This window comes from Zeus faber, assembly GCF_960531495.2.
Source record: "Zeus faber genome assembly, chromosome: 2".
NCBI classification, from domain to species: domain Eukaryota; kingdom Metazoa; phylum Chordata; class Actinopteri; order Zeiformes; family Zeidae; genus Zeus; species Zeus faber.
Genome location: NC_137189.1, coordinates 30236024 through 30248523, shown reverse-complemented (window position 1 = coordinate 30248523; position 12500 = coordinate 30236024). Strand labels below are relative to the sequence as shown.

General features: G+C 43.1%; 1 protein-coding gene across 3 annotated transcripts in view; it reads left to right on the top strand.

Moving 5' to 3' along the window:
- Positions 1-12500, top strand: part of dmd (dystrophin) — a 177783-nt gene that overhangs the window by 58705 nt on the left and 106578 nt on the right. For all 3 annotated transcript variants that reach the window (XM_080024117.1, XM_080024116.1, XM_080024118.1), the window contains exons 21-23: positions 694-876; positions 2581-2715; positions 5062-5211. In XM_080024117.1, the coding sequence (XP_079880243.1) occupies positions 694-876; positions 2581-2715; positions 5062-5211 (468 nt within the window). The remainder of the gene's footprint in view (positions 1-693; positions 877-2580; positions 2716-5061; positions 5212-12500) is intronic.

The following is a 12500-nucleotide window of genomic DNA, read 5'->3' as shown; positions in this document are numbered from 1 at the left end:
CCTCTCCCTTTGTTTCTCTCCGTCTCTGTCTTTCGCCCCTCTCTCGCTCTGTCTTTTTTTCTAACTATCTATCTCCCGTCTGCCCTCCCTTCCGCACTTCTGCCTCTTTCTTTCTCTCTCTGTTTTTACCCTCTCCCGTCGTCCTGCCTCCATTCTGCCTTTCCATTCTGCTCATTTCAAACAGAGCCACTGCGTGTCAGTGGATGAGGGGCGGAACAATACCGATATTCATGGGATTCACTCTGTTAAGTGTAAAAATATGATATTTTGTTATGAATTTACAATGTCGGAGAAGATTATTTGAAAATATTTTATCGAATCAAAATGTATTAAAAAAAAAAAAAAAAAAGAGAATTACAATAATTTTTTAAAATGAAATTTCGACTTAATTTCCCCACACATTAATTCATTGGGTATGCCAAGCTGAAAGGTGCTCTTTAACACCAAACATGTTTAATAGATTGAGCGACAGTTGTTGTAGTCCGTGGCTGAAGCGGTGGCCAAGAGGCCGGCTCATGGCTTTTGTCTTGACCAGCAACACTTGGAGAGCTAGAAATCATTTTTTATCCAGATATCAAGCAAATGTTCTACTAAAAGAGTGGAGACCCAGAGGCCTCCCATTGGCTCCCTTACTAGTGACAGCCTGTTCTTTGTCTCTCTCTCTCTTTCTCTTTCTCTCTCTCTCTCTTTCAGAGGGCTCAGGAGGAGGTGCACTCCAAGGAGCTCAAGGTCAAACTGCTGACGGACAGCGTAAACAGCTTCATCGCCAAAGCCCCGCCGACCGCCCACGACGCCCTGCGCTCAGAGCTGGACGTGCTGACGGCAAACTACCAGCGACTCTGCAGCCGCCTGGATGGGAAGTGCAAAACTCTGGAGGTCTGTCCGTCTCTCCGTCTGTCTGGTCGAATCATGTGTGCCCGAGTAGAATCGGAGTCAAAACGTGAAGGACGAGGTGTCCTTGACGACTGAACGGACGGGACATCAGCCAGATCGCCACTCTTCTCTTCTTTCTGTTTCCATTCCTCTCTTCTCCTCCTCTCTGTTAAATATTGTCTCTTGTTATCACTTGTTATCGATCTCACTCCGCTCTATCGCTCTCATCCTCTCTTTCCAGCCATCCTGAAGGCAATGTAAACAAACAAACAATCAAAAAAAATAAATAGAAATACCGCTTAACCCAGCTCCCCGGCCTCTATTTAATATGATATCTGCTGACCTCAATTTGCCCTCTTTGCACTCAGTGTTTAATAAATACATGTTTGGATAATGCCGTGTTTGATAACCTCAGGGTGCTGAGCAGTACGAAAATACTCCTGAAAATTTAAAGAGGGTGGACCAAAACACAGTGTGTGTCTGTGTGCATGCCATCTATTGTGTGTTAGCGTGTGCTCCACAGGCTGTGTATATTATAAATGAGCTGAAATAAAGCTGGCCGAGGCAAAGTGCTTCACAGAGTGTATCAAATGAAAGCAAACAAAATAAGAAAAGACCTACAAGGAGTAAATATGCAGCTAATGTAGTTAGTACCTAGTAAAAATTTTAATTGATAATTTATACCCTATATACCAAGAACAATAATTGATCCTGTGCATAGTATTGCATTTTCTATATTTGTATATTTTTATATATCTGATCTATATGTATCTTTATATTTCTGTTTTGTATTTACATTTTTTTTTTTTTTTGCTTTTTCTATATATACGTATTTAACCATTTTTATTTTTATTTTTTTATACTTTTTATTCAACTATTATAAAAAAACATGATTCTCAATTTTCTTCGGACTGTTTTTCGGGAGATAACTTTTTCTCCCTTAAAATAACAGCTTCAAAATCATTTTGATGGTATTCTTACTTATGGAGAATGTAACCTCCTTCATTCCCACCCAACGCTTGTTCTTGCACTATGTAACTTCTGTGTTCTGGTTCGAAACCACGGGAGAAGTGCCTTACGCTTTACAGCACTACATCAATTCGTTGGCGTTTCGCTCCGCTGATTACCCTTTGTTTACCTTGTAAAATTTATTGGAAAACAAACCCTGATAAATGATGAACTTGCTGGTCAAAATGTCCGGTAATACTGCTCATACAATATATAGCTGCTCCACCTCCCCAACAGCGCGGTTAAGACGGGCAAGTGGTGCGCCCGCACTTCAGCACTTCAGCACTAAGGTTCAAATTTGTCCAGTAAAATGAATTATTTTCGGACACCGGCATTTGATGCTTTAAGGTTTTTTTTTTTTATGCTAATCGCCTGTGGGGGAAAAGCACACCGATTCTGTTTATGATTTAAAAAATAAGCAAACACAAACAGACAGTCAGGGAATTTTATGCAAGTAGAAAAAATTTAGTTAAAAGCATCTCAATTCAAGTCTGTATTGGAAAGTCCAGTTTTATCAAGCAGGCACTGACTCACCCAGCCTTATTTCCTCAGACATGTTGTTCCAGGCCACTGGCCCTTGATGCTGTACAGTATATTTGACTGACAAGCATCTGTGTGTGTGTGTGTGTGTGTCTGTGTGTGCGTGTGTGTGCATATGTGTGTGTGTGTGTGTGTATGTGTGTCTGTGTGTGTTTCCAGGAGGTGTGGGCCTGCTGGTGTGAGCTCCTCTCTTACCTGGAGCAGGAAAACGCCTTCCTGGACAGGTTAGAGCAGAAGCTGGACGAGACGGACAGCATGCAGGGAGGAGCCGAGGAGCTGCAGGAGGCGTTGGACGTGAGTAGCGAGCGGCTGGAGGGAGGAGAGGAGGCGCCGGCTGGGACCCAAGCCAGATATATGCCCAAGATAACCTTTGATCACCCTGATTGGTCATTCACCAAAGTGTGTCATTTCCCATACTAATGCTGCGTTTACAGTGCCGACTGAAATGGCCCAGTTCTGATGTTTTGCCCACATGTGACACAGGTGGGATGTGTTATTACGAAGCTCTTAAAGGGAAAAAAAACACACAGATTTGGATGTTTTCATATCCATTTGGTGGGAATAAATCGGATATGAATCAGATATCAGCGGATGCGGCTTCCGTCTCAACGCGTAGATCGGTATTTGATGTTCACTGCGACTCAAACATAATCAATACGACAATCATGACGTGTACAGGTGGCGACAGTTCAAACAAAACTTAATTTACAGCGGTTCAAAATTGGCCGGTAAAGTCACGGAGGATAAAGGCTCAAGCCAATGGAGAGTTGCTGAGGTAACCAGCCTTTTAAGCCTGTGGGAAAGGAGTCGGTGCAGGCTCTAAAATAAAAAGGCATGAATTGAAATAAATCCGTCTATGGGCAGATTTTGTCTGGCATGTGGGTGAACGGCTTCAAAGGGTCGTGACTGCAGCGCCGAGAGAAATAAAAAGTTTAAAAAGCAAAATGCGAAGAAGTCAAAGACTAGACAGTGAAAGAGCGGATCCACACACAGCCCTCTGAGTCAAAGCAGCAGTGATCACTGTTGCACATGGCCAGGCTTCAGTCGGGGCTCTGCGCTTTCTTCCGAGTCCTAAAATGTGATTTCTACGCTGTGTACCTCTAAAGACGCAAAATTAAATGTCCACATGGGTGATGTGGAAAGTAGGTGCAAACAGGCGGAAAAAGAAATCGGATATAGGCAACAAATTACAACCGGGCATTAAGACCTACCCCTGTCAGGGATAATGTATAGCAACCGGTCATGATCACAAAATATTATACACTGTATATGATCAGGACCCTGATGCAATACACCATCCCGCTTACTACAGGGGTGCGGTTTAATACATAACGCTGCTTGTTAATTGGGTCACCACAAAACCATTTTTGAAAGTGGGTCGCCTGTTATTAATTTGATAATATTTATGCTAAAGTTGGGATTCCTGTCAGTTTGCCTGTCAGTTCGCCCCTTCCAAGTCCTGAATAACACGGGGTATGCAGTCTTAACTAGCTGATGTAGCTCGCCACCGAACAGAGGGAAATACTTTCTTGAAAAAGTTTTCGTTTTATCATTACTTATATCTGGGAATGTGTGAGGTAATTATTTCAGCTACTTCCCGAACTGCTCTTTGAAAAGTTTTTTTCGCCCCTGCCGGATGATGACAAAAAGGTGGGGGCAGAGTTAGTTCTTTAAGGAAAAAAAAAGGCAGATTTAAAAGTTTGAGGTCCGTAAAGGACAGTAATGATGAGTTAATAGTGACGGGGACAGGCACATAAAATGGATTCAGGGATATTCAGTATAAACCTACAACGGAGGGAAAAAAAAACATGGCCCTATTCAGGCACAGAAGCCACAGTTTTATCCTCAGGAGCTAGAACTAAGTAAAGGATCATGACTTCCCATTCAAACTTACGCTTTGTAATGCAAACTGTGCCAGGCGACAGGATTCTTAAAGAGGTTTGGGAACTTTCAGTTGCCGGGGAAAGTGATAAAATATCATACAGTATGCACAGCGTTCTCAGCGGTAGGACAGTGGCCACATTTCATATCATGAGAATCTGATTCAGGTCATTCCCCCCAAATACATTTTCATATAAGAGGAATTTGTCATGATGAGATTGGGGCATTTCTCTCCAGACGATGAGCATAGCAGTCTGAAATTAATTAATGATAAAAACAAAAACAAAAAAATGGTAGACATAAAATGATATGTAATTGTTATTTATTTTATTTTATTGAATGTCGTTCAGGTTGGTATGCCTTTCCTATAATGGCTCAAACAATGAGCGCTGAAAACGATCCGTACTCCGTACAATGTAGTTGAACTACACATGGCGATGGAATTGTTTTCGTTTTGCGTGATCCATTATGTGGACCCTGCAGTCGACGAGTCAATCGTGATCAACCGATTAGGCAGCCCTGATGTAGCGGCAAATAATGATGCCTGTGTGTGTGTATAATGTGTGTATCTGCCTTTGCAACTGTCTGTCTGCTTATACTGTATGTGTTTATGCCTGAATATCTGTACTGTATATGAGTGAATAACATAACATTTTTTTGTGTGTGTGTGTGTGTGTGTGTGTGTGCGTGGGTGTGGGTGTGGGTGTGTGTGTGTGTGTGTGTGTGTGTGTGTGTGTTGGTGTGTGGGTGTGTTTGTAGAGTCTGGAGGCCCTGCTGCAGCACCCAGAGGACAACAGGAACCAGATCCGGGAGCTGGCCCAGACGCTGATGGACGGCGGGGTTCTGGACGAGCTGATCCAGCAAAAACTGGACGCTTTTAACACACGCTGGGATGAACTCATGGCCAGGGTAGGATACACACACACACACACACACACACACACACACACATTTACAAACACACACACACACACACACACACGCACGCACAAAAACGTTAGGAATCTCTTCCCTCCTTCTCTCATCTCCTAAACACCATTATCACCAGCATCTTCCCCGTCACCATCATCTCCATTATCATCACATCCTCACCTTCATCATCATCACATCTCCATCATCATGCCATCGTGACCGTCATCTTAGCCCTCATCATCATAATCATCATCACATCTTCACTGTCATCTTCAACTTCACCATTCACCGTCATCTTCATGGTTGCAGCACCACCCTCATTTTCATCATAATTACATCAACACCATTATCTTCATCGTCTTCATCAACAGAATATTCATTATTACCTTCATCCTCCTCATTATTGCATTTTCACCATTATTATCTTCATCATCATCATCACCATTATTATTACATCTTCACCATCATCTCACCCTGGTAATCTGGTATAGTGGGCATTTTCCCGGAGGGCCGACATACCTTGGGGCCGAAATAATAAAATAATAATAAAAAAAAATTTGGCCAACGGCCGGCCCATAAAGCAGGGACAGGGACCTATTGGTTCATTTTCTATACTGACGCTGGGCTGGCCCAATTACATTTCTTACTCCCTCACACACACCCTCACCGGCAACTCAACGCTCACCCTTCTCATGAGCACGTCCTCCCGCCCCCCCTCGCTAGGCCGTCCAGGCCAAAAAATGCCAGGGCCAATTTTTTGTTCCAGTCCAGCCCTGATCTAACCCCGGGGCCACACCGGAAGCAACACGTCAGCGACACGTCAATCATTTGACGAGTCGTCAATTCCTTCCGGGTCCGACTTTGTTTCCACTTTAAACTTAAACTTAAACTGAAACAAATTGTGAATTTTCTCAACTTTCTATTGGTGAGTGAGTCTTTGCTTTTGTTTTTAACCTTTTACTTTTCATTTCATTCACACTTGGAGACTGTTTGTTTATTAATGTAATTGGATTTTGGATTGGATTTTTTCGGGAGTTTAGCGTTTGTTGTTTATATTTCACACAGCAGCTTCTGGCTTGAATACAACAGGTTTTATCTCTGGAATGAGCAATAATCTATAAATACATTGCAGCTATTGACAGGAGGAGGGCGGTGCCGGTTCTTCTCTGTGGGTCTGAAGGAGAAGTCAGGGATGGCAGCTGTGGGTTTGTCCCATTAACCAGGGTAGGACGCAGGAGATTTCCACAATCTATACAGACGTGGACAAATTTGTTGGCACCCTTCGTCGAAAAAAGAAGAACCCACAATTTTCTCTGAAATAACTTGAAACGCACGAAAGTAATTGGCATCCATCATTGTTTATTCCATATTTAATAGAAATCAGACTTTGCTTGTGATTTTTGATTTAACAGAATATTTTACATGATAAAACAAAGGAAAATGGCATGGACAAAAATTATGGGATCCTTAACCTAATATTTAGTTGCACAACCTTTATAGGCAATCAAGTGATTTCTGTAGCTCTCAATAAGACTTCTGCATCTGTCAACAGGTAGTTCGGCCCACTCCTCCTGAGCAAACTGCTCCAGCTGTCTCAGGTTTGAAGGGTCCCTTCTCCAGACTGCATGGTTCAGCTCTTTTCATAGATGTTCGATAGGATTCAGATCAGGGCTTATAGAAGGCCACTTCAGAATAGTCCAATGTTTTGTTCTTATCCATTCTTGGGTGCTTGGAGGACGATGACCTGCGACTGAGACAGAGCTTTCTGACACTGGGCAGTATGTTTCGCTCCAGAATGCCTTGATGGTCTTGAGATTTCATTATGCCCTGCACAGATTCAAGGCACACTGTGCCAGACGCAGCAAAGCAGCCCCAAAACATAACCGAGCCTCCTCCATGTCTCACAGTAGGTACGGTGTTCTTTTCTTTGAAAGCTTCATTTTTTTTGTCTGTTAACATAGAGCTGATGTGACATGCCAAAAAAGCTCCAGTTTTGACTCATCTGTCCAAAGGACATTTTCCCAGAAGCATTGTGGCTTGTCAATATGCATTTTAGCAAATTCCAGTCTGGCTTTATTATGTTTTTCTTTCAAAAGTGGAGGCCACTGTCACTTAAAACGTGACGGATGGTGCGAGCAGACACTGATGTACCTTGACCTTGGAGTTCAGCTTGTACCTCTTTGGAAGTTGTCCTTGGCTCTTTTTCTACCATTCGCACTATCCTGGGGTCGATTTTCCTGTTGTGGCCGTGTCCAGGGAGGTTGGCTACAGTCCCATGGACCTTAAACTTCTTAATAACATTTGCAACTGTAGTCACAAGAACATCAAGCTGCTTGGAGATGGTTGTATAGCCTTTACCTTTAACATGCTTGTCTATAATTTTCTTCCTGATCCCCTCAAACAACTCTCTCCTTTGCTTTCTCTGGTCCATGTTTAGTGTGGTGCACACAATGATACCAAACAACAGAGTGACTACTTTTCTCCATTTAAATAGGCTGAATGACTGATTATAAGATTGAAGACGTGTGATACCAATTAAAGGAAACAGAAATATCACTATAATCCAATTATTTATAATCTTTTCTAAGGGGTACCAACAAATCTGTGCAGGCCATTTTAGAATATAATTGATCTCTTTAGCAATAATTTCTCTCTTTTCACAGTTTCTTTGCTTTACTCTATGACATATCAAAGGCATGTTTCATTTTACAGCTCATTGTTTCAATGAGCTGTAAGCGTACCAACAAATTAGTCCATGTCTGTATATGTGTATTTATTGAGCTGTTTCTGTAATTAAGTGTTTTCTCATAATTTTTTGTTATCAGTTATTTGTGGTTTGCTTATTAAATGAAGACAAAAATGCTTTCATTCTATTGTTTCATAAAACACATTTATAGCTTAATAATACCTGATAAATAAAATTACAGATTTCTTTCTGATAAAAATATTTTGCTTGACAAGTCAGTTTGACTAGAGCTCACACGTAGTGACTCCAAGCACCACGGAGACCATTCCGCCTCCGTGTTGCTGGCAGATACCAGACCAAAGTTTAAAAAGCTACTTCCCAAGTATGATGTAAAATATAAACTCTATTCCAGACCATGACATTTGTTTTTCTGCTGCCTTTCCTGCATCTTTTGGATGGACCGCGATGGGACTCTACGCTCCAGTTTACGCTCTGCACCCGGAAAAATAGAGCCCAGGCGTAAAAAAACGTGAGGGGTTTAGGGGCCGAGTGTAACGACCTTCCATATTGATGAACATGGCAGCGTATCTGAAGCGTTTGCCGTGCAGCTTTCCCAGCGCTGACGTGCTGCTTCTCGTGTGGCCCAGTGGTTAGCCTTCATCATTGTCATTACATCTTCATCATCATCATCATCATCTTCAACTTCATCTACGTCATCACCATCATTATCATAATATTCATCATCGCCCTCGTCATTATTTATATTTTCCACTGTCCACTTCATTGCCTTCATCTTCACCATCTCCCCTATCCTCTTCCTCGTGGGCGGTCCTACCTCCTCTTCCTCTGTGTGTTGGACAGATTAGATTGGGTGCAGCACACTGTGGGTTTATCCCCACTCACAATAGAAGCAGATTAATGTTCTCCTCTTGCAGTGTGATAAGCCAGCTTTTGTCCCACCACCCGGTGGAGACACTGTTTGGAAATGATGTGTGTGTGTGTGTGTGTGTGTGTGTGTGTGTGTGTGTGTGTGTGTGTGTGTGTGTGTGTGTGTGTGTGTGTGTGTGTGTGTGTGTGTGTGTGTGGTGTGCGTGCGTGCGTGCATGTGTGAGTGCGTGTGTGCGTGCGTGCGTGTCGGCCATGTGTGGCAAATTATTGTATTTCGGTTTGCATTTCTCAGGACGAGGTGTCTTTTGGTGTGTGTGTGTGTGTGTGTGTGTGTGTGTGTGTGTGTGTGTGTGTGTGAGTTTGTATTTGAAAGCATTAGAGTGTCTTTGTCTCCCCGTGTGTGTGTGTGTTTTGTGTGTGTGTTGTGTGTACGCGAACATGTGCGTGAGATCAGACTGTGACCCTTCACGCCGTGTGTGCTTGTGATCTAATAAAGGGGAAGAGCTGGGGGAGCTGAGAGATGGGACGCGAGTGTTTGTGAGTATATCTGGGAAACACAAACAAAAACAAACAAAAATAAAAGTCGCGCGGGCCCTTCATAAGCTTTTTAGTTGTTCCCTCACAGTTCCCTGTTTTTTTGGGGTTTTTTTACTGTCTGCTCTCAAATGTTCAAAGTTCTTGTGCTGCTAGTTCTAGATCAGTTCTAGAACGTTATAAACAGAAATGGGAAGAGAATTGAACTTGAAGTGCAACTACCAAATATTGTACCTTATAAGTTCAAGTTCAAGTATTGGTGGGACTAATTACTCAAGAACAAAGAGCAGAATTTATAAATATTTTAATTACAGCAAAATGTATATAGACAGACAGAAAGATAGTTGGATATATGAATGATAGATAGATAGATAGATAGATAGATAGATAGATAGATAGAGGGGAAATTGCAAGTCCCAGCAGCTCACGTGCCAAAAAAACAATAGGCAGTAATAATAACATGTGCACGAGTGGAATGACAGACTTTGAAAAAAAAATACTCTGAAAGTTTTATTGTTGTTTTTTTTAATATACAGTAACATAGGCATTTGTAATGACTGTATCATAATCACTGGCTGAGCTGAGCTGAGAGTGAGGGGCAGTGGCGAGATTCTTGTGCCTTGAATCCCAGTGAGCATTATGGAGTCACACAGCTGTCAACCTTTTCTTTGAAAAGCACACTTTGCCCAACTGTTCCTTAAACCAGTTTGCATAAAAGGGTAGATGTCATCGAAAACGGCAAATGAAATCACCTTTCACGTCAATGATTTTATGGCTGCAGAATATTGCAGAAAATTATGATATATAATATAATATAATATAATAATATTTACTTTCTACCACGGATCAGTGTTTGTGAATGGTGTCCGATTCATCTCCAATTGATATACTTCAAATGCCCTATTGGTGTCAAATTGAGTTTCAGTCCATTACTAGTCAGTGTTCGCAGATTACCGCTGACCACTTTCCTGGTGGTAACTCACAGTTTTAGATATATATTTTTAAGTTGCAGTACTCAATTTTGCTGTACAGGTACTCCTCACTTAACCACGAGTTCCGTTCCCACAACCATGTCATTAAGCAAATTGGTCGATAAGTCAGGACCCGTGTTATTTCATGAGAAGGGGGCGTGGCCATTCCGAACACAAGTGTAGTGAATAGACTGACAGACTGCCAGGAACGAGACTGAGACTGAGAACGGTGATGAGATGTATATAGTGTATATAGTGTATATAGTATATATAGTGTATATAGTGTATATAGTATATGAATGGTAATTCGCGATGAGTACACTGAGACGCTGGGGTATTGTACGCAGCTTACAATACAGACTTGTCGGAGAGCCGGTCGTAAGTCCGAACGGCCGTTAAACAGGTAGGTCATTAAGTGAGGAGTGCCTGTATTTTGTTCATTCCATATTTAAGCAATGGCGGTGCCGCCTTTTAAAATGGAATTAACAATTAATTGTTAATACAATCATCAATACAAATGATTACAAAATCAAGCAATTTTGAAAAGAAAAACGTGTTACCGTAGCTGTCGGTGGGACCAGGAGATCATTTTAAGTCAGGTTTCTTACCATATTTTTTCAATTTTTCTAGAAAAGGTAAACAGAGACGATATTAGAAATCTTCAATTCCGAGTTTTCATCAGGAAAATGGTCACGGATCATTAAAAAAAAATGTAAGATGTACTAACTAGAAACCAAACCAAAACTATATCTGACACTGGCATGGTTAAGAGATTCTAAATATTTTGTCTGGACCATTAATATGGAGCGTTTTAGATGAGAATACTGAAGAGCGACTGATGCTGTACTCATGGAATTTGTGCGAACTCACTAGTCTCTTTGTCTCCACTAAAGTTTCTGTATTCAATGGACCGATGGATGGACAGGTGGATGGGTAGATGCATGGATAGATGGGTGGATGGATGGACAGGCAGATTGATGGATGGATGGATAGATGAATTGATGGATGGATGTCAAGGACGGACAGATGGACTGATGGATGGATGGATGGATGGATGGATAAATGTATGGATAGGAGAGGATGGACATATGGCTAATAGGGTGTCTGGATATATGGTTGGACAGACCGACAGGCAGATGGATGGACGGCCCGATGGCTGCACTAATGAACAGATGGATGGATGGATGGACGGGCTGATGGCTGGACTGACGCGCGGCTGGCTGGGGCAGACAGATGGATGGATGGACGGATGGACGGACGGAGGGATGGCTGGACAGACAGATGGCTGTCTGTCACTGTTGGTGGGAGGGGGGGCTGACCTCAGGGTGTCCTGCACCATGCGCACTCAGCTACGTGGCTGGGTGCTCGGGGCTTGTGGCCGGGTGGGGCATCTGGCGCGTAGGTGGGTGGTGGGGGTGGGTGGTTCTGGTGGGGTGTCGGTCTGTCAGTCCGGGACCTGACTCCTGGGCCTGTGGTCCGTGCCTGGCGCCCGTGGCCCGGGTGCTGCGCTTGCGGGTGCGTCTTCTGTGGCTGCAGGGCATGGGGCTCGGGGCTTTCCTGCGGTCGTGGAGCGTCCCGCAGCCACACCTGAGACCCGCAGAGTCCAGCGTGCAGGTGTGGATGCGGGTCTCAGGTGTGGCTGCGGGTCTCAGGTGTGGCTGCGGGGCCTTTTCTGCTGCACTACGATATAATTCCGACCTCATACACTGGAACTAATTGGGACAAGTCACACACACACACACACACACACACACACATACACACATACAGGTGGAATCATCATAGGCACATACTTACCGCCAGCGCCTGCTTTGAACACACCCCCAGCAACCTCCTGGTGACATCCCTCTCCTTCCCTCCCTCATTAACTGACCATAGCTATGACAGGAAGAGACCACGTGAATCTTGAATCTTAAAGTGCTCTTCCAATTTTCGTGGACTTAATTTGCTCTGTTTTGTTGATACATTGTTGTCCTCTGATGTGTCTATGTTCATGTTTTTCCACGTACATGTTTTTGTTTGCTTCTATGTTCATTTGTCTCACCCGTGGTGATTCTCCCCCTCTTGGTGTAGTAATGATGATCAGTTGTTTATAAACCCAAACATGGTAGAAATAGTTCTCCAAAGAGGGGGCTTGGTGGTGGTTTCTGTGTCACAGAAAGCTGTGCTCCTGTCCTCCTACAGGTCGTCCACAGGACAGAGTTATT